This window comes from Gavialis gangeticus, unplaced genomic scaffold (genome assembly GCF_001723915.1).
Source record: "Gavialis gangeticus isolate Ggan-Ray unplaced genomic scaffold, GavGan_comp1, whole genome shotgun sequence".
NCBI lineage: Eukaryota > Metazoa > Chordata > Crocodylia > Gavialidae > Gavialis > Gavialis gangeticus.
Window position 1 is genome coordinate 96741291 of NW_017728992.1, and position 23290 is coordinate 96764580.

The 23290-nt window shown below is 44.2% G+C and overlaps 1 protein-coding gene across 1 annotated transcript; it reads right to left on the reverse strand.

Moving 5' to 3' along the window:
- Nucleotides 1–14175: 14175 nt before the first annotated feature.
- Nucleotides 14176–15302, reverse strand: LOC109298633 (CENPB DNA-binding domain-containing protein 1-like). Its single transcript, XM_019518837.1, has one exon. The coding sequence runs from the start codon at nt 15300–15302 to the stop codon at nt 14430–14432; it is 873 nt and encodes a 290-aa protein (XP_019374382.1). The 3' UTR covers nt 14176–14429.
- Nucleotides 15303–23290: the final 7988 nt, after the last annotated feature.

Consider the following 23290-nt stretch of genomic DNA (forward strand, 5'->3'; position numbering starts at 1 on the left):
GGGGGGGGGGGGCCAGGGGGGATGAGGACTAAGTATCCAAGCTGGGGCAAACAGGAAGACACCCCAGAAAACTTCAGGAGGAGGTGGGGCATGGCCAAGTGCCTCAGTGTTGCAGGTAGTGGATACTGGAAATTTCCAGGCTGGGGTGTGGTGTGATGTCAGCATCATGGGGGCATCTACTGGAAGCCTGTGGAAAGTTTGAGGTCATGGTTGTGACCTGGCCAGTGGAAATCTTGTCACTCTGGAGCAGAGGCTACATCCCACTGGTGAAGGAGAGCTGGGACCTGCACCTATGCATACCCACCATCCTTCCATCTGCCCATCCATCCATCCATCCATCCATCCATCCATCCACCTCTTCACAGCCAGACCCTCACCCACCCATGGATGCTGATACCCCATGGGCACTGCCATGGACAATGGAAAACCCTGTCTTATCCTTATCCTGGTCACACAGCTGGAGCAATGGAGAGATGAGGGATCTCATCACCTTTTGGGGAGAACAGGAGACCCAGAGCCAGCTCCAAAAAGGGTACCTCAACAGCAACATGCTCAAGCACATTGCCCAACAGATGCAAGCGTGTGGTGTGGGCCCAGAACAGGCACTCAAAAGTCTGGAGGTAGTGCCAGAGTATCCAGGCATCCATTGTGTCCTGGGTGGCCTTGTCTTCATTGGCCACAGAAAAGTTGGTGGCCTGGTCCAGGACACTTGGTGGGCATAGGGTGGAGTAGCTGGCCCTGAGTGGGATGGCCAGTTGCTGGCAGTAAGCCACATCTCACGGTGACCAGCAGCTGCATCATGTCCAGATGGCCAAGCATCATGTCCTGCAGCCTCCCACAAGAATTGTGAAGGGTGGCAAGCAGGACACACTGTAGCTCCTGGGTTTCTGTGCTTGGGCATGGGCAGTGGGGTGCCATGGCAGGGTTTGGGCAGGCTGGGACACAGAGGCATATCCCAAACAATTAACAAGGGAGGGCACTCACTCTGGGCTTCTGGGCAGGTCATGGGGGAGGGTCCCTGGTGGGTGTGTGTGGGGGGGTGGTTGCCTGTGCCTTTCAGCCAGTCAGGTGGCCTGGGTGGTCGATTGCACTTGGCAGTCTGAGGAACCAACAGGGCATTCTGGGAGGCATGCATGAGTGCCTCCCACCTTCAGATTTCAGCCAGCGTAGGCTGCCTGAGTACTTCTCTGCAAGGGTGAACTGTTCACTTCTGATCTAAACTAAGTCACTTAGAGAAAATTGTTTAACTTGGATCGATTCCCCTCCTCCCCAGTTTTTTTGAACATCTACATGTGACCTCAGTATCTTGTTATTTCTGGGAAGTTTCACAATGGGTGGTTATGTCAAATCAGTATTTGTCGCCATGCTATCAAGGCAGCCAGATTTAACTAGGGTCATGATTCTCAACCCGGGTGCCTTGTAATGCTTTGAGGGTGCCAGAAAATATGAGGGGATAAATGATGTGTGAAGACATAAGCAGATAAGCACAGACTGGCCACTCCCCAACCCATCTGCAAAGAGGTAATAAATAAATTTATTTTTGAAAAGGGGGTGCCACTCAATTTACAAAAGTTATGGAGAGGTGCATGCCTGGAGTCTAATGGAGGGTGCTTTGAGTCTAAAAAAGTTGGAAATCACTGAACTACAGAGGTGGGAGAAAGGAAAAAAATGTGATGGAGTCCTTTCTTTCAGCAGCACTACCTATTTAAAGGTCAAGACTAGCATTTGGGGAAATGAAGAAGCACAGCTATTGAAGTTTTGCTCTGCGTTTTGTTTTAGCTTTTCATTTTTGGTGGGGGAAATCTAATGCTTTGTGGCACTCCTGATGCCATGCTAAAAATGGAACAGCTGCCATAGAAACATTTAGCACCTTGTAGTTTCTTTCCTTAGTCAATAAATTTCTTCTTCCCTCCTGAAGGTACAGCCATCTTCCCTGACCTTTTCTGACCTGCTGATCTCCCCTTCCAAACTCATGAATTCTCAGACAGCATTCCCCCTACCTATTGTGCTCCTGCTGCACTATTTGACTCCATGTTCAGCTCTCTCCGCATTCACAACATGAAGGCTTATCTTAAGGAAGGGAGAAAGTCCTATGATTTAGCTGCCAGAATGAGCCCACACTGTTTTTGACCTTTTGCCCTGCTGAGAGTCTAGGCAGCTGTGCTACTGGGCTTTTATAAAATTGGGGAGGAGCTAGTTTTGGCTGATTTTTTTTGCACTTCTGATTTATTTTTACCTTGAGCTGGGGGAGGCTTGGTTGAAACCTAAGTAAAATGGTTTAAAATTGAAAATCATAATGAGGAAAGAAAATATGATTCATTTATAGAGCTGGTGTTGATGGGAAAGCCCTGCTTTCCTGCTATGCTTCAGCAGTGGGACTCAAACAGTACAGACCTATGACAGGGTGCTGAGACCTAAATTGGGACAGCTAAGTTTTTGGTTTAATAACAGTTTTTTACCTGTGACAGTGGAAGTTAGCAAGGAAACGATCCCCTGCAGGTTCTGTGTTTTTATTTCATGTGGTATTATTTCCTCATTATTTTTGCTTATAAATTAAAAAAAAACTGTTACTTGTTCATCACTTGAATATCTAAATATCCAGGCATGAGTGATTTTTTTTTTTGGTTTGTGTCTCCAAGTCTCCATGTGCCAGAAATGGAAAGAGATGAACAGCTGTTCAAGGAGCAATTGATTATGGTAGTGAGAAAACCGATTATGTAAAAATTGCACCTTTATCCACGACAGATTTGCTCTCTCTGTTCACTGAGGTTCATAACTATTCCCTTGGATGACAATATTATGTTTTTAGTATTTTCTAACTCTATTAACACTACTGAATCAACCCAGCCAGGAAAAAGTATTCTGAATTCTTTTCTGACTTAAGCTTCAGCTGAAATCTTCATTAGCATTATAGATTAAAGAGAAAAGGACATAGGCCTAACAATTTGTAGTGCTCTATTTGTTGTAGTCACTTACAGTTGTGGAAGGTTTGTGCAAATTATTATTAGATCAGGCTGGTAGAGTGCCACATATATCACACAACCATAAGCGATTGCAAAAGTTGCAGGACAGAGAAGAATCAGGCCCTACACTTTGATATCTAGGCTCCAATAGAGTCTGAAGTACCAAAGTCCCATCACATCCCTTCTTTAGGTGCCTCAGTTCCAAACTGTTCCTTAAACCTACTCTCATCTGCTGCTTCACCTATAAGTTACCTAAAAATCCTTAGATACCTCAGCTTATGCCAGCAAAGTTCCTTAGGTGCCTAATGGTTTATTTCTGGGCAGAAGCATCTTCGTTTTGACAGTGCTGACTATCTAAACACCCACCTCTGAACCCCATCAAGATCTAAAAACTTGGTGTTCTTTCATTTATCTTTCCCACAGGGCCTAATCCAGCAGGTATCTTCACAGCTGGCCTATCAGGCTATCCCACTTTTGCTTAATACAATTCAGAGAACAAGAAAGCAAGTGAGTCTGATTCTCTGTCCTGGGACACTCAGCTGTGTTCCAGTCCTGCTTCAATAAATGTTTATGCATTTGACATTAAATAATCATTGGATGACATATATAAACACTTAAGGAACACTTTATTTCTTAATGAATGCCCCAATGGTACAGGAAGGCATTGATTCTAGGTCTCCTACAAGAACTGCTCTAACCACTAAGCTACTGGGTAAAAGAGGAAATACCATCATTCCTATAGTAGCTGGCTGCTTTTGATAGAGGGTCCGGGTTGCAAATCTTAAGTGGAAGATTTTTCATCTATAGATATCAAAGTTCTTCAAAAAAGTATTAGAGTGATGTTGTAGCTGTGACCTGCTGAAGAAAGTCTTGCATTCAAAAGCTTGTCTAGCTCTATCTCAGCTATTCAATTGGTCCGATAAAAGATATCATCCTAAGAAATCCTTGCCTCAAGAAGGATAGTAAGTTTTATTATCTCCATTTTGTAGATGGGGAAACTGAGCACATTTTGAATTGTCTATACACGTAATATGCTTGGGGATACCTGCTAACGAGCACTAGACAAGTTTTAAAAACATTTCCCAAGCAAGCCCAAAATTATACAAAGTTCATTTAACATGAGTATTCATGCATTATGTGAATATAGTTCATAGCTTGGCATAAATCAAGCATAAATATCTTTATCCTTATAAGCATACAAATTAAGACAAGCACTTAAACATATATTATTGGTGACTAGCCACCAGTAGAGAGAAGTAGTTAGCCATGTTAGTCCGAAGTTAGGCAGGAGTCAGGGTACATATGCATTGTATTAGACTAACTAAATGAAAGATGCAGAGCATAAGCTTTCATGAGCCCAAGCTCACTTCATCAGATGCTGTGAAGGGACATGCACAGAGCAATGTACCAAATAGACAGAGTACAAAAGGTATGGTAGCTTTACACTTTATGGACTAACTAAATCAGAAATGCATAGAATAAACTTTTGTAATCATTACTTCATAAAAATGCTGTGAAGTGACTGGAGGAAACAGGGCTTCTAAATAGAAAGCCTGTGATCGTAGAAACCTGCAATCAGAACACAAAAAGGGTTTGGAAGAAGGAAAGTGGGGGCACTACTGGGAGAGGCAAGGTGGGTAGGAGAGAGAAAAACAAAGCAGTTAACCCGTTGAAGGATAAAGGGTTGTACAAGCTAATCCAGGTAATGGGATAAGAATAGTCTTGGTTTAGATCATACTTAACGTAATCTAGTTTGGATGATTTCTTGTTCTCCGATTTCCCATTTAAGTTTGTTTTTAAAGTTTTGGTGTCTAAGAACAGCTACTCTGCAATGGACTATCCAGGGAGGTTAAAGTGTTCTGCCACAGATGTGTGTGTCTTTGTGGAACTGATGTCAGATCAGTTTTCATTCATTCTTACACACAAGGATCACCCCATTTGTCCAATGTAGATAGCAGAAGGCTACTGTAAGAAGGTGATGGAGTATATGACGTTGGTAGAGGTGCAGGTAAACAAACCTCAGAGGTTATAATCCAGGTAATTTGGTCTAGTGATGATGTGGTTTGTGGTGATAAGGAAACACAGCTGGCATCTGGGTCTGGAGCAAGGTCTGGTGCCTGGGTGAGGATAGGAATTATATAGTCTGTTGCTGGAGAGACACCATTTGAGTTTGGAGGGGGGTGGGGGGAGGGGTTGCTTGCTTGCATGACAGGTTTCTCCTACCTAGCTACCTTGAGATGGTTGTCATTTTCCAGGAGGGGTTGGAGGTCATTAATGATATGTCTAAGAATGGGGTCTGTAGGTGACAATTAAAGGGATTCTGTTGTCCTCGTCTTGGAGCTGGAATTGTAGCAGATGGGAGCAGGGTCTGATTCAGTCTATTTATTAGATTGATAGACAATCTATTTGGTAGAGTGCTCTGTGCACATCCTTTCACAGCATCTGATGAAGTGAGCTCAGGCTTATGAAAGCTTAAGTTATTCATTAGTCATTTAGTTAGTTGATAACAGGTGTGACTAACCTGTGGCAAGAGTGCCACTAACCTGTGGCAAGGGTGCCACAAGTGGCAAACGAAGCCTCTCTGCATGGCACACTGCAGATTGTGGAGGGGATAGGCAACACAGTGACAGATAAAACAGGGAGCAGAAAACATAGCAGCAGCTTGGTCAGGGAGCACAGGGCAGGAAGCAGCAGAATGGGTAAGGGAAAAGGATCAGAGTGGCATACAAGGAGGGTGCAGAGCTAATCTGTGACATTCTCACTGAAAAGGTGGCCCAACTGGCCTATAAAATGCAAATCTACTCCACCTTCTTGAAGCCACTAGACAGGTTGCCTCAGTAGGTTTTTATGTCCAACACACACATGTAACCAAATAATTACTGTATTTACTCAAATCTAAGATGACCCCCCCCAGTAATTAAATGGAAAATTTATAAATTTGTTCTAATTTTCCCACATATAGAACCTAATTATTGGAAGGTCATCTTTAATTCATTCCCCTCTGCTAACTGCTGCAGGGAGGAAGGTGGTGTGGAGAGGTCAAGCAGCTTGCCCCCTGCTTGTTCCTGCCCCCCACAGCCTTGAGTCCCCTCTTCCCCTATCACTTCTGCTCCCCCTCCTGTCCCTGTACTCCAGCCTTTCCCCTCCTTCCTGCCACTATACCCCAGCCTCTGCTTTCCTCCCTCTCCCCAACCTCTGCTTTCCCACATCTCCTCCAGCCTCTGCTGTCTCTCTGCTCCCAGACTCTGTTTCCTCCTCTTCCTCTCCCCACTTTACCCTTGCTGTGCACCAGCAGGCTCTGTCTCTGTTCTAGCCTGGCCCCTGTAGCAGCCATACAAGCTACGCACCACTGCTATGGGGCTAGTCTGGGGCTGTGCTCAGTGCCTTAGGCTGCAGTGAGCCTGGATCCTGCTAGCACATGTAGCTCAGGTGTACACGGGTTTGTACTTCCCTCTCCAATTGAGGGAATTATTGGGAGCGCAGTGTGCCGTGGAGGGACACAACAGCCTAGAGGCTGCCTCTGGCCCCTATAGAGTCAGGTCCAGTCAATCAATTACTTAACTATATACAGATTTATTATTACAACAAAACCATTAAAGGGTAAGGACATAAATTTGTACACACACATATAACAAATCTACAAAACAATACACTCTATTATATATATATATATGCACACACAGATATACACACACCCAGTTATTGTTTAAAATACAAATGAACAATAGAACAAACCAGAACAAAGGATATTGATCGGGCAACCTTATAACACTATTCATATAGAGATTATTACTTCAAATTATTCACATAAATTGTAAGGCACAGTCCACAAATATAAATCAGCAGTCCTTAGACTACCTGGGTGCCCTCCAGGGCAGGGGACCCACTCCCAAGGTACCACTACAGGAAAGGAGGTGGTGGGAGAGAAAAAGGAGAGGAAGACCCCAAAGACTCCTAAGTTCCCCCGCTATCACCCAGGAGCGGCCCATGTGGTGTCTCTTCGCAACCCTTGGGGGGTCCCTCCCTGTGGGAACCCTCTCTCCAGGGTAACTTACTACTCCACAGTCCCGGAGGGTTGCCTCTTGTTCTCCAGGTAAAGCTTTGTTCCCCGCTGAGTCTTCCTGCCACCTGACTCTGCTGCTGCCATTTTGGCTTAGGGCCACATGCACCTCTGTGTATAGTGGGTGCTTTGCCTTGTGCTAGGGGTCCCCGCTGCTAGAAGTCTTCAGGGGCTCTTCCTGGGCTACTGCTTTGCCCTGCTGAGCAGCTCTCCTCAGCTCTTCTAAGAACCACTCTTCTCTGTCCCCGACACATCTGCCCCCTGTGCTGGGCATGCAGCTCCTTTTATACGCTCCAGGGCTCCGCCCCTAAAGTCTTCCGGACCTGTTAGTTTGCAGTCTTCAATCAGGTCCAGGGGAGCTCTTCTCCCCCTCCCCTCAGGAAAGGGGTATGATGTTATTTCTCTTGCTACCTCCTTATTGGTGGATGGGCCTCACCAATCAAAACAGCAGGACTCAACCCAAGCTCTGAAAGGTAAACCTGCTGCACACAGATCAAAGGTAAAGGTGGAGAGCAGAGGCTACACGTTTGAGAGAAGGGGGAAGAGGGCTGTATGGTGGGATGGGGGCTGCATAGTTGGCAGAGGAGGTCAGGGCAGGCAGCAGCTGTAGCCACAGCCCCACCCCTGGGTAGAAGTTAGAGCCCAAGCTGTAACAGCTGCCTGCCCCCCCTCACTGCCCTTGTACTCAATTGTAAGATGAGGTGCTTTCCCTCTAAGTTAGACGGGGAAGCAGGGGGAACCTTATCTTAGAGCTGAGTAAATATGGTATTTGATATTTAACATTCATGATGAAAAACACTATATATAAGGTATGTATTATTATGAACAATAATCTACTTATTTTAACAGAAGTCTATAGGCTGGATCCTCTGTAAGCTCCAGTAGCCAAAACCTGGTGCTAACTTCTCTATCTTTTCAAATCTTTTATTCCAGCATGAGGATTGATGCACTGTAACTTTCCTGTGACAGGCCAGCCAGAGGAGCAGTGTGATTACAAAGACTGCTTTTGTTCTCCTGTGATTTAGTGACTGGCTCTGACAGTGTCTACATTCTGGCATGATGATATTATGAAGCAAACACCACAATCGCATCATGTTATAATTGTGCCAAATCAAATTCACACAAGCTTGCATTTGTGTGACAGACTCAAAGAGGGCTGCTTTTGGTTGGGCTTGGATTTCTGCCCAAACCTCCTGTTCAGCTCCAATTTCAGTACAACATAATAAAATTATATGTTTTCCTTACTATTGTAATAGGTGTGTCTGGCTTAGCTGCTAACCAGCTATTGAGTAAAGCTGTTGGAATAACACTTACTGAACTGAGATATCTTTGCCTGAAAAAGTTTTTTCAATATAACAGAAGCAAGGTAGGGCTGACATTTAAATAACAGAGAAAATAATGGGAAAATTCATGAAATTGAATGGATGCCAATGGCTTTTTGTATCTGCTTAGACACTAATAAGGAATTTGTTCAGTAGTTTCCATAGCTGAATGCCAGTATTAAATACAATCACTTGTAACCTAGACGACATTCACTGTACAAATAAAATTCTGAGGAAAATGGCGTGTTTACTGTTTTCTGTGTCCTTACTAAAAATATGTATATTCTCATAAGGCATGAAAGCATAATATCAAAAACAAAATCAAAGAAGGAAGGAGATTCAAGCTGCTCCAAAAATGGAAATTACTAAAATAGAAATAATAATCAAAATAAACCTTGCCAGAACCCCGTGTGTGCCAAGGAATAATAAAATTCTATATTCAAAGACCACAAATACGGCAATGTTATCTAAGAGTGAAACACACCTGACCCCCTAACATCCTACCTTAATATATAATAAATAATCTAGAATTAAACAATGCAAAGTAGAGAAGACTTAAAGAAAGGGCCATACCACAGATCAACTGCTGTGAACATTGAGGGGAATGGTGTTCAAACATTTCTCTCAGTTCAGTATTAGCAACTCACGATTGCTTTCTTAACTTAATGTATATTATGGTTTATGAAAGATAAGCCAAGTGTTGAACTGATATATGCCATTCACATGGTACGAAGTCCCAGAGAGCTTAATCTGCATATACCAGAGCTGAATTTGACTGATAAAGGCACTATGAAATAAGTTCCCCAAAATAAATTATTTTAAGTGATTTTTGTTTCGCTAAAAGGACCAGAAACTAACAATTGCATAGAAGAGAAGGAGAACTAACATGATATTTGCTGACATCCCAGGATTCACAGCAGTTTGTACATTTTAACCTCTTCCCCCAACCTTGTGTCTGTCTTGCCTATTTAGTTTGTAAGCCTTTTGGTACAAGGATCATTAACTACTCTGTGTTCCGCCTGTTCGAATAGGGAAGTATTCAGTTTGGATTTGGATTTGGATTCAGCCGATTCAGAGGACAGTGATTCGATTTGGTGGTTTGAATCACTGTCCCCATTTGATTTGGTCGAATTGGCTTTGAAAGATTCGGCACTGATTTGGAGAGAGTCAGTGATTTGGATTGGCCAGGGAGAGGCAGGCACAGCCGGACAGCTGCAGGTTCTCTTGTGGCTCCTCCAGCTGCGCCTGCCTCTCCCTGGGTGGGGGGGGAACTGCGGGAGAAGCCCCCATGGCTGCCCTGCCTGGCCCCAGCCTCCCAGCACTTAAAAAAAAAAAAAAAAAAAAAGGCTCTGCACTCACTGGGTGCAGCAGCAGCAATGATCAGGGCCTCTGGGCACTCATGACAGAGCCCCCCTGTGCAGCATGGGGCATCGAGGATCACCTCTCCCCCCCGCCTGGCACCTGCATGGTAGCTACCTCATGGCATGGGTGCAGTGCAGCTCAGCAGGGCTCTGTGCACTGTCTGGGGGCTGGGGCTGCTGGGGCTGAGCGCTGCTAGGCTCCAGGTGACTGTTACAGCCAGTGAGTGTGGGGCTTTTTTTTTTAAGTGCTGGGAGGCTGGGGCTGGGCAGGGCAGCCATGGGGGTTTCCCTTGTGGCTCCCCCGAACTGGGGAGAGGCAGGCACAGCTGGAGAAGACATGGGAGAACCTGCAGCTGCCCGGCTGTGCCTGCCTCTCCCCAGCCAATCTGAATCTCTGAATCTTTTTCAAATCAATTCTGATGCTTCGAAATAATTTGGAGCTTTTGATGGGTCTCCCTATTTGATATAGGGAGACCCATCAGGGCAGACCCTACAGTGAGAGACTGCAGGACCTGAACCTATTCAGCCTCCATAAGAGAAGGCTGAGGGGGGACCTGGTGACCGTCTATAGACTCACTAGGGGGGACCAGAAGGGTTTGGGGGAGACGCTGTTTCCCCTAGCGCCCGCTGGCATAACAAGGAGCAATGGGCACAAGTTGATGGAGAGGAGGTATAGATTGGACATCCGCAAGAACTACTTCACAGTTAGGGCGGCTAGGAGCTGGAACCAACTTCCAAGGGAAGTGGTGCTGGCCCCTACCCTGGGGGTCTTTAAGAAGAGGCTGGATGCCTACCTGGCTGGACTCATTTGAGTCCCGTTTCTCTTTTGGGGTTTTTTGTTGTTCTCCCGCCCTGGCGGGGGGTCGGGCTAGAAGATCTACTAGGTCCCTTCCGACCCTTAATCTATGAATCTATGAATCTATATGGATTCGGAGATTCAGCCCCACCCTGAATCGAGCCAAATCTCTTCCGAATCAAATCATCAACCGAAGCTTCGCACAGCCCTACTCTGTGTCTGTACAGTGGCTAGCATAATGGGGTCCCATACTTGTTTGGTCTTCAGGCCAAGGTAGTACAGGTAATAGTGATGATGATGATTACAGTAACTGGGTGCAGACAGAAGTGTAGCTCCCAGCTGTAATTCAGAAGGATTTCTGCAGAATGATATGAGTTACAATGTTACCCCAGATCAAATAGAAGTTCACTGTTGGTTCCTGGAGAGGAGGGGAAATCTAGATGCATGCTAGGAGCCTCAGGTTCCCATAGCAACAGCCACGGCTCTCTGGCAGTGTTCCTGTTTTCAGAATGGGAGGTGGGAAAGGCAGAAGAGGGAGTTCATTCTTGGGACTCCCCAGCTGGTGCTGAAGGGTGAGGTGGGTGAATTGAAGCCTTCCACCTTAGGGGGGCTACATTACACCTGCCCCACCCTCCAGGGGGGTTTGAAAACTCCCCAGACTGAACTCCCTCTGGTCCCTTTCCCCCCTCCCATTCTGAAAACAGTGACAGGCTGGGAGCTCAGCAGACACAAGTGACAAAAGATTTTGAAACATCTTTATCTGATACCACATGCAATGAAGGGTCCGATTTTCACCCAGTTGGCCATTTTTGAAGTTGTTTGCAGCTGTGCACTTGTGTTAGGTCATGGATATAAATTGCTTTTTCTGGCCAGATCAGGTAAAAATCATCACCTCTGTCTGCACCCAAATGTTATAAGCTTATCAATGACTAAGTTGAAAAAGATGGCAGAGAGAGAGAGAAAGTCCTTGAGAATGAACATAGCAGATTTTGGGATTGCGGGTTAGTTAGGTACTAAGGGGAAAGAAGTTGCTACATAAATTATTAGTAGATTAAAATTAAGATAATAAATAAATAAGCAAACAGTTGACACCCACTTCTGAAAATGTATTTAAGAGAGGTGAACTGTATAGTTCACTGCAGAGACTGTAGGATGTACAACTATTTCCCTTGTGTTCAAATAATAACCAAACAACAACTGCACACCAGAATGAACACACACTGGAAATCCATCAAAGACAGGAATACCCAATTACCTGTGGGGGCACATTTCTCACAAGAAAACCACTCTCTCTCCAATCTCTCAGTCCTGATCCTCAAAGGAAACTTACAAAACACTTCCCAGAGATGAGCCTATGAACTCCACTTCATCAACCTCCTGGATACTAAAAATCATGGACTAAATACAGACATTGGATTTATGACACATTATAACCTTCCTGACATCTGACTCCCCAGGTACCTCTCCACTATTCATCCCCCTTCTCTCTTTTCCCCACCCCCCCAGCCTGTCTCTCACCCATTGACTCCTCAGTCTACATTTTCACTGACTGCCTGTCTTGTATGCATATCAGCCCAGCCTCTGGCTTCTTTACTTTTCATTCCATCCAGGAAGAGCACACACCACCTGCTGAAACTTCTTTAGCCTGACAAAAGGCTTTTGAACCCAAAAGCTTGTTTAATAATTGTTTTCCAACTATTTAAGTTGGTCTAATAAAAGAGATCAGATTCATGCAAAGAACCTTGTCTGCCAATAGTAAGTGTAGGCATTTATTTCTTATTAAAATGAGCTACTACTGAAGCACAACACTGGAGAATATCAAAAATCCATTGACAAAGTCCTTCATATGGGTTATAAGGGACATTAAATGAGCAGGAAATGAGATGTAGAATACACCCTTCGATTAGTTTTTATTTATGTTTACATTTAAAAGTGTTTTCTGGTGTAACTACACCAATAGAAATATATTAGCCCCTAGAGAAGGTACGACTACCCTAAAGCTACCAAAATTCTGTGAAGTACAATACAGGACACCTATATTGACTCAGTATGGCTCAAGACAACACTGTAATGATATAGGGTATGCAAGCTCCAAGCACCACTTATTGGTGCATGTGTGGTATAGCACTACTTTTAACTTTTAAGCAGAGACAAGGCCTCAGACTGCTAGAAGTATACGAGGTTTTTGTGAGTGTGTTTAAGTGATGTTTGCTGACTGCAAAGGAATGGTGAGACTCAGAGATTTTGAGTCCCATCCCAGATTTTGGAGCACAGTGTCTTCTAATGAAACCATTTGCTTCTGCTCCTTTCTCTAAGCTTGACAACAGTAGTGTAATAAGGGGTGGATATGCCCTGCACCAAGCCCGGGTGTTGATTTAAAGGGCATGCCATAATGGCAGTCCCTGGGGACATCATACTGCTATTATTGCCTGCACTGTCATAGCAGCTGCCTGTGTTCAGGGAACAGGTGCCATGGGACTAGCTGTGCTGCCACAGCAGATACAATGGTCCTGTGTGAGGAAGTAAGCAGTCAGCATGCCCCCTCTTCCCCTACTCACTTTCCAGGACACAGCACACCCTCTTACCCCCCTTCCTGCCCAGGGCACTAAAATTCCTAGTTTTGCCTCTGCTTGACCTTGTCTGCCCTTCTCTTCCAAAATGTCCCTGTCCCACTCCCGTCTTTACCCCACCACTAGTTCCTCACCCCCGTCCCATTTGTCTCACATGCCAGTCCTACCTCATATCCCTAAGATTTAGGATTTTTGAGAGCAAATTTCCTAAATGCCAATAGGCAAATCATTTAAACCAAACTTTTTGCAGTTGGCAACTAATTAATTGTTTACAGCATTTTCTCAGTGCTGAGCTGATAGCCTGGGGAATGATTTACTCACCGCTCAGCACAAGTCAGTGGGAGCCCTGCTTTAAATGTGAACACTTGTAGTTTAAGTACTATAAAAGTATACCAGTTTAATATGACAAGTCTGAAAAATCCGATCCTCTGTATCCCATGTATACCCAATTAGAGGAGGCTTTTGACCTTGATCAATTTCCCATCTACAAAATACCTGCTCAGCTCAGGTTTACTATGTAAATAAATTCATTAATGATTGTGATGTGCTCAGATTCATCACTGTAGTGATGAGCAGCACAGAAAAAGCAGCTGATGAGATAAATTGTTCTGTCTTAAAAGTAAGGTGTGAATCGTGTACAATACATAAGGCATGGGGACACTTTTTAAGCAAAAAGGAGTAAACACAATATTGAATTGCTTCTAATTATTTGAACACTATCCTTTCTGGGCACTGACTAAAGCAGAGATCCTGTAGAAAATCATTCACAACAGCAGGCCAGATGTTTTTCCAGACTCTCCTGTGTAACATTATTCCAGGCGTCTCTGATGATGTCTATGGCTATCTTGGTGTTAAATGTCTTCCAAAATTCTTTGACGTTTGTCTTTTCCTTTGACTCTGTCTCACTGATAAGTTTCTTGAAGGTCCTCTGTAGATTATAGCTCTTGAAAGCTCCAGTAATGCCCTGATCCATGGGCTGGATGAGCAATGTTGTGTTCAGTGGTAAGAACAGCACCTTAATGTTCTCACTGAGGTTGCCAAGGCTTGGGGTGTGTCCTGGAGCTTTATCAAAAAGCAGTCGAATTTTGAAAGGCACATTTTGCCTGTCACAATAAGCCCTCAATTCCAAATGCAGCAGACTGGAAAAATAATCTTCAGACAATGATCCAGTAACCCATCCTTTCCAGTTCATTCTCCAATAAACAGGCAGGTGTCCCTTTGCATAACCCTTAAGTGCCCAAGGGTTTTCAGCGTGGTAAACCATCAACAGTTTGAGTTTGAAGTCGCCAGCTGCATTCGCTCCAAGCAGCAGTGTGCAGTAATCCTTTGTGGCCTTGAACCCTGGGGCAGTTTTCTCCTAGACTGAGATAAATGTTTGACTTGGCATCCATTTCCAGAAGAGTCCAGTTTTGTCTAAGTTGAAAACTTGCCTCATATCGTAGCTTTCCTCCTCAATGGTAGCCTGTAGGATTGAAGGAGATTTATCTGCAGCACTTTTATCAGCAGCTGCTGCTTCGCCCATCAGTTTGAGATTATGAAATCCATGGCATGCTTTATATCTATCAAACCATCTGGCACTTGCATTAAATGGCTTGGCTTCAGGATCATCATGGTTTAACACTTCATAAATGCTGCGTGGCTTTGTTTGAACCACCTGGGTTGAAAGGGGCACGTGTTCTTGATTCTGGTGCTCGATCCATGTTGTCAACATGTGTTCCATTTTCTCCATGACAGCCGATCTTGTTAATGAAACACTGGCAGTAGATAAACGTGTAGCACTCTTATGGGACTTCTTAATTTTCTCCACATTGTCCCTAATTGTATGGAGAGTTGACTCACTGAGCCCTGTAGCACACCTAATTTCCTTTGTCTTCTCACCTCTTTTGTATCTCTTCACAACTTCAAGTTTTTCTTCCAAAGTTATAGCTTTTCTTTTCCTTGTAAAGACAGAAGCACTTATAGAATCACTATTAGAAGCACTCATCTTGAACACAATGGCAACATTGAGGCTGAATCCTAAATCCAGAATCCTGCTTGGGAACCCAGGCTGCGCGTAACTCCAGTCCAGCATTTCACGTATATACATGAATGCCGCATGCCGCGGGGTGTATTTTTCTGCTTGGGTGTTAATATTCATTTGCATAAACATGAGACTCCGGTAAGTCGAATATGCATAAAACAGGGGTCTACTGTATGTGATTGTGAAATTAAAGAGTACATCATAATACATTTATAGGAGAGAGCTAAGAGTATACAGGAACTTTCTATCTTTGCAACTTAATTGACATGAATTACCTTGTGTATCTCATTGACAACTGCGTGTGACCTAGTCACTATTTTTAGAATTAATGATTAACGCAACATTAGGTTTAGTAGGACAGTTTATATATCCTTTCTTTTAATCTTTTGTCTAAATTTGCATTCTCACAGCACTTAACTGTTATGTTGAATGTGTAATGCCACCCTTGTCCTGACCCCAGATGCAGCTTGGGTGCACCTTTGAGAAATATTCTTGGGGTGCTTCCATGACTTTGGTGTGCCCTTTCGCCCAACCTCTGATTAGGGAGGTCTGCCTGTGTCATCTGAGGCTTTTCCCTGCTAGCTGCTCAAGGGACAGGAGTGTTGCCAGACCCCAGACCCCTGCTAGCACTCTGAGGCAAGGGGAGGTGTGCAGTGCATGCATCTGTTGATGATATAGAGATTTTCAATCTCCCTCCCTGCTTCTTTATACTGTCTGTAGCAAACTGACAGGCAAGCAAGCCAGCAGGGAGCTGATAACAGTGTTTATTACCCAATCAGCAAAACAATAGCCTCTCTTCATTAGTTCAGTCTCTTCTTAAACAGCTTACCCGCTGACCTGTTGATTAGCTCCAAAAAGCCCTAAACAGTCATTGTTCTGTCTGCCTGTCCCAGTGAAATTTGAGACAAGCACACACAGACACCTCTTGGCATTAGCTAACATACCACATACCTAGGGTCCATGGGGCTGGGGTCTGTGCTGCGGGAGATGGGAGGGAAGGGGGATTCCTTCTTGAGCATCAAGCAGCAAGGGGGGAGGGGGAGGGCAGGGAGAAGCCAGCCAGATCCTGCTGTGCCTGCAGTCTCCGCAGGAGCTCCAGCCAGGGAGCAGAAGGTAGAGGCCAACTCCATGGTGGAGCAGAGAGCCCCACCCAGCCCAGAGAGCATGCAGGGAGGCTGGAGGAGTCTGGTTTACCAAATAAGTTAAATCTTATACTACAGTCAATCAGGTTTATCTCAGACCAGTTACAGCCATTTTCAAACTAATTTATGTGCACTGAACATCTGTTCTGTTACAGGTTTAAACCAGTTTTTGATCACTTAAACTGGTTTATGTGTAATGTCTGTCCCTAGCCAGGAAGCCTAAAGACAAAACCATGTTCTTGAGGCAGGTTTAAGTACAGTTGCTTCTCTGACTATAGACATATGTTACCTCTGGATTCTTGGAGGGTGTCACATTAGGCACATAACCTCCTGCCCCTCAAAGGTGCATGTTTGTCAGAGCAGAAATATTTCCCGATCTAATTGGCTAAGACAACCACAGTCAAAAAGCCCAAGGTTGAATCAATTCAATCTTCATAGGTTAGTCACTCACTTTTGATTGTTTTTTCATCCCCAGCTTTCCTTGTGAGGTGCAAAACATCCTGGGATACTGAGGGACCGTGAGTTAAGTTGAATCTGGAGGAGATCTGGGACAGAAGATAAATAAACCTATTTAACCTAAATCAGTTAAGTCTGATAGTATATCCATCCTGGTTTATCTTAAACCAGTTTCAGCCATTTTGAAGTTGTTTATGTGCACTAAACTTCTGTTCTGTTACAGGAATAAACCAATGTGTAATCATTTAAACTGGTTTATGTGTAACTTCTGTCCCTGACTATTAGGGACAGGAGAATATGTGCTTCTTTACAGATATGGAGACTGCTAATGCTAAAGATGTTGTCTCTCAGATAATTTCCTCCCACAGCAAGAAATATCCTTCCCCCCAATAGTTTGATTAGCCAGATGTTATTAATGTATTCTCTCCTTTTAAAATGCAAATTCATCATTGTCTGGCACAGCCTGGCTCCTGTGCCTTAGAGCAGTCTGTCTTCATGGGGCATAAATAAATAATCCAAGTCAAAGGCCATTTCTAAGCCATTACTGCTCTTCAGCCATTTAATCATGGAGTCTTTCCTAGGTGTCAAAGAAACTCATTGTTTACTACTTGAAAGTCATTATCATATTGTGTACTGCTGGACCTTTTATAATGTATAAGAAATACATTTAATACCAAATAGCACAAGGCATATAAACACAAGCATAATATAGCTAAATACAGCATGACATTACTTTTATATAAAGGCTACACATGTCACTCAGTAAAACAATTAAAAAAATCCCTTGGGTTTATGACACTGATGTCACACTGCAATCCCTTAGGTTTATGATAGTGAGGTCACATGTTCACTTGCAACAGTTGCAAAGGATTGGCTTGTACTGACCTATTAAAGTTACTATGTGTTAGGAGACAACCCTAGTCTGAAAGAGAATGACTTTGTAACATCACAAGGACACTTAACATTAGGGTTGTGCAAAATTTCTCTGGATGTTTTGTTTTGAAGCTGTTTTCATGCATTTTGAACTTGAAACAGTGAAATTGACACTAAACAAAAGCGTTCAAAACAGCTTCAAAATGAAATGAAGGCACTCAAAATGTTTTGAAACTTTCAAAATGTTTTGAGTTTCGAAGCCAGGCTTAATTGCCTTCAGCTTTGGTCCCAGGTGGCAGCCTCCTGTCATCCAGCACACAGATCTGTGGCCCCTCCCCCGGGAGGACTGCTGGGCTGTGCCAGACTCCTCCTGGGGGTGCAGGCCCCTGGATCTGCATGCCAGACGACAGGAGGCTGCCGCTGCCACCTGGGACCTGTTTTGGGCACAGCCTGTGCCCACTGCCAGGGAAGATTGACGCTGCCACTGGTCCCACGTGGCAGCAGCAGCCTCCTTTCATCTGGCATGCAAATCTGGGGGCCCACACTCCCAGGAGGGCTGTGGGGCTGTGCTGGACTCCTTCCGGGGATGCGGGGTCCCCAGATGTGCATGCCAGATGACAGGAGGCTGTTGCTGCTGCCTGGGGCAATCTTCGTGGCGCTAGGTGTGGGGCACCTGTCCCAGGTGGCAGCAGCAGCCTCCTCTCATCCAACACACAGATCTGGGGGCTCACATCCCAAGAAGGAGTCCAGCACAGCCCTGGAGCCCTCCCAGGGGTGTGGGCTCCCAGATATGTGCACCAGATGAGAGGAGGCTGCTGGCAAGTGTCATGAATTTTGCTTTGAATAGTTTGAAGTGCAGTGTCCCAGAAACCTCTGCACTTCTGTCCTTGAAGCTTGGCAGGCTCCATGTCCTCAGAAGGAGCTACCATATCAGCAATTTTCATCTGAATCAGGCAAGAAATGACAAAGTTTTAGGCATTTTCCTGGTTCCCCATTATAGCCTGTGGGTGAAATGGCGTCAAAACAGTGAAACAGTTTTGATGAAATGAAATGGAACAGGGCTTCGAAATGAAATGAAAAGACAAAACAAAACAAAACAAAACAAAACAAAACAAAACAAAACAAAACACTGTCCCTTCAAAACAGCAAAACGGAAGTCAAAATGAAAGAGTGCTATTTTGCATGGCCCTACTTAACATGTACTAAACTGTTTGAATGTGCACATGCTTGCATTTTAACTCTACTCAGTAAGTGTTAAGTTGAATGTGTGCCATCGCCCTTATAGGATGCAGTCACAGGGTGCTTAAAGACAGCGTTCCCTCTAAGCTGCATGGCGTGCACAACCATGCAGGTGCGCTTATGCTGCTCTGCCAGGCATGCCTGTGCAGCTGCGCACACCACACAACTTAGAGGGAACGCTGGCTTTAAGCATCTTCCCAAAGCTCCAGAGGCATAAGTTGAGTCTTGCTCAAGACTCACGACAATGCCATGTACCCATTTACTCACGCAGTAAATGGGTACGTGGTTGTTCATCTGTGGACTGAAAGGAGACCAGATGTGATGTTAATCATGTTATTCCCTGGTGTGCTATTGGCATGCTTTATCCACACCATTTCCTGATGTGCTACTGGCTTGTCTTAACCACACTAACAGTATGGGCCTTTGGCTGGGGTTGGCCCTTGACATTTCCACAGCTGACTTGGCTCATAACTTTAAGGGGTGACTTTTTAATGTAAGCTTCCTGCACAGGCTCTTGGAAAAAACTAATAAAACTAATAAACCACTTCCACAGCAAATTTCTAGAGAATCATTAACCAGAGATTTGTTGCCTTGGATACTGAGCCAGGTAGATATCCAAGTTTAAAAAAACCCCCAAACAATCTGGCCTATGATCTCAGGAGACAGAAGTGGTGTAGTTTTTCAATGATAATGTCTAAATGACTAGGTATAGAGTGGAAAAAGGAGTGAAATTGTGGCTAGGCAGCTTGATTCTCCTAATGTGAAAAGTAAGATGTCATTTACTGAATAAGCAGACATCCATAGAAAGCAAAACTTTAATAACCTATAAGCAACTCTAACAATTCCTTTATAGAAATGCTTGATTTCCCAGATGTTACAGGGAGCTGTGTTGATGGACACAATATTCTCCCTTGACAGGCATGTGTACTGCTATAGGAATATAGGAGTAGCTCTGCCAATTCAAAGGGTTTCCTTTGTTTTTTCCACGATGTGCTAGGAAAGAGTTAGTGAGACCTATAGCAATGAAAGGATCAAGAAGATATTTACAGTATGCCATTCCATTGAATGCTGAAATAGGGAATTTCACCATCTGTTACATTGAGATCAGGTAGTTTGTATTTAGTAAGGCAGCTGGAGATGAAAGAGAAGAAAAAACGTTTTGAGTAAAATATGTTTGGAGTGTCATTATAGCTGGGATGTTCAGGAAACATGAGGGACAAATATGACAAAGCCCTGGGCTGTCAGGGTGCTCCCAGAGACACACTTTGGGTTTTGTGCAAGCTTAGTGGCCTCCCACTCTAGTGAATGGGTATGCCCAGGTTATTAATTTGGCCAGAAATCAAAATTTACTACAGGTACTTCAGTTAAATAATCAAGAAAATTAAAGTTTATTGCACAGAAAGAAAAAAACTGATCAAATGCTTTGATATGGTAAAACAAAACTGACAAAAACCCTACCCTACTTTCAGACTACCACCTAGCTCTCATAACATTTCTATAAAAATTCCTCTGGGGTCAACCTCCACTCAGTCACAGCTAGCTCCCCCGACTGGGGACCTCCAGTCCACCTCTCGTTACAAGAAGCCCTCTTCAGAACATTTCACACCACACTCCCGCCCCTCAACCTACCTTCAGGGGAGTCAGGGAATTCTTTCAAGTGTCTCCATGGCTCCATGACAGCAAGGATATTTTTGGTGATATCTTTTATTGGACCAACTGTATAGTTGGGAGAGCTGTTAGATAAACTTTTGGGTAGAAAGCACCTTTCTGACTGGAGGCAGAGCACTTTGCGTCTGAAAGTCTCTCCCAGCAATGAAGTTGGTCCATTAAAAGATATCTTAAAAAGAACCTCGCCACAGTGCCATAGCAAGGGGGGAGGGGGGGGACACAAGTGGGGCGACTGCCCCGGGCACCAAAGTGAAGGGGTGCCAATAGGTGTGCCCAGCCAGGGTGGGGCATGGGACAGAGCTGCGAGCAGCTAGTTTGGGGGAGCATAGCGACAGGGGGAGGGTGGCTTCTGCTGCTGTGTGCACTACTGGGCAAGCACAGGGGGAGGCGTGTGCTCTGCAGATCTGTATGCAGGGCAAGGGTGGGCTGCTGCTGTAGGCTTTGCTCTGGGCACCAAACTTCCTTGCCACAGTACTGCCTCGCCTTGTACATTTCCTGGACTGTTATGGCTACAATAGTACTCCAGCCATATCTTATTCAAAATATGTTTTCTTCTTTTTCACCTCCAGGTGTCTCACTGTAGGCAAAATACGACACTCCAACCTTACTACTAGTACCTTTGAGCAAGACAGAGCCATTCATCATTCCTTTTTGTTTTGCCTGTGAAAGGAGGCAAAGGTTTTGAGTGAATTGATGTGGTGGCCTGTGCTAAACCCTCCAAGGTACAAGATTTCCATAACTAATTTTGCTGAAGGAGTGTCCTTTGTTCAGGCGAGAACCATACATGAGCTAGTATTAAGGTTAACTGCTTCTCATTCCTAGCTCACAGCAGGAAAGTCCATACTGTACAGTGATTTATAAGAATCACTTCAAGATTTTTAAAAATGCCTTCAGTTTCTATTTCGAATGGTCACTTGAAGACATAATAAGCAAAAGAAATGTTACATAATTTGATAACACTTAATGATACCTCAGAAGGCAGCTGCAGCTATGTAAGTGTTCTTGCTACTACATTATTAAGAATGAAAAAGCAAACATAATGCCTAAATAAAGAACAGGGTTGTATAAAATATAAGATTCAAATCTTGCTTCAACTCAGCTCTGGATTTCTTTATATATTTAGTTTTGCCTCTATTCATGAACCAAGTGTTGCATTTGAATATTTCATATTTGTGCTGTTTGCATCCCACACTCTACCTTGGTATCTATAAATATTAAGGCAGATGTTCACTTTTTATACCAAAATAAAATCGTGTTTGTTGGGAAATACAATACTGCATTTGCCTGTCCCAGATGGACTGAGGTGACCAGATCGGGGTTCATTTATTGCCATTGCCATGTGAGCTCTAAGTAACTTTGAGAAAGTCAGCTGAAGTCAGCTGTTTTCAAGAGAGGTAAGCTCTTATTTCAGCACCTAGTCTGCAAACAGATTTGTATATCCCAGGATTAATCACTTAATTTTGGGAAGAAGTGCAATCATGCAGACACTCATGTCCATTGTCCTGGGATGAATCTTAAAAAAAGTTTTCCAGATAAAAGGTAATAATAGTTTCCCCCAGGACATTGCAAAGTATGATTGTACGGTTATCTCAGGATTCCATCATTAAAACTGGCACTGCATTCAACTGCATCCTGATTGGGAGGGTGAAGTGTGTGCAAGCCAATTCTTGGATACTTTTGTTCTGAGAAAAACACAGGCAACAATTTATCCAGGAACAAACGCATTGTCTGTTTCTAGCCTAAGCGATGTTAATTACGGGCACAGACAGAAGTGCAGCTCCCTGCTGTAACTGAGAACACTTTGCAGGAAGCATTTTGAGTTATAAAGATCCCCCAGACTAAACAGAAGTTCACTGTTGGTTCCACAGGGGCAGGGGGAAGGGGGTGGGAAATCTAGCTGCTGGCTGTGAGCGTGCAGCCAGTTTCCCCCATCCCCTCCTCCTTCCCAGCCTGTTACTGTTTTTAGAATGGGAGGGGAGAAAGAAAGCAGAGGGAGCTCATTCTAGGGGTTCCCCAGCTGGTGCTGGAGGGTAGGGTGGTGTCCCCCACCTCGGGGGTCTCCAGTACACCCACCCCACTCTCCAGCAGGGACTGAAAAAATCCCAGACTGAACTCCCTCCACTCCCTTTTCCTCCTCCTGCCCTGAAAACATTGACAGGCCAGCAGGCAGTGCAGACACAAAGTTACAGAAGATACTCTGTTTTGAAATGTCTTCATCTGATCCCTCATGCAATGACCCCAATCCAAAAGTGACTGGCCACTTTTGAAGCAGTCTGCAGCTATGTACTTGTGTTCGGTCACGGCTAAAGGCTGCTTTCTTTGGCCAGATCAGGCAAAAATTGTCACTTCTGTCTGTGCCCTAAATAACCTTTCCAGTATCCTGTGAAGTACAATACAGAAACTAAAACAAGGAGTGCTTAATCCACCTGCTGGCTTGCCTATGGTGACATAGCATTTAATTAAAGAATGCAGTGGTACTGCCTCTTATGTCTGTATTTTTACTATCAAGCCACACACATTATAGATGAGGATATATGTACCTTTGATTATTTTGTTCTCTTTATTTATATGAAAAAAATATGACAAAATAAGACCAGAATCAATTAATGATGAACAGGGAGGAGAAGAATGCTGCTGCTAATATTGCCATTAGGCAGCCTGTCGAGTGCATATATAGGGTCAGAAGACAGAGATATGATGACTGTCTCCTCTTCCTGGAGATATTCTACCCAATATCAACTACCATGAGAGAAAGAGAGAGTAACTTGTCCCCTAACTTCAATATCAATCTTTCTGGCTGGTTCCTGAGGATTCAGTTTT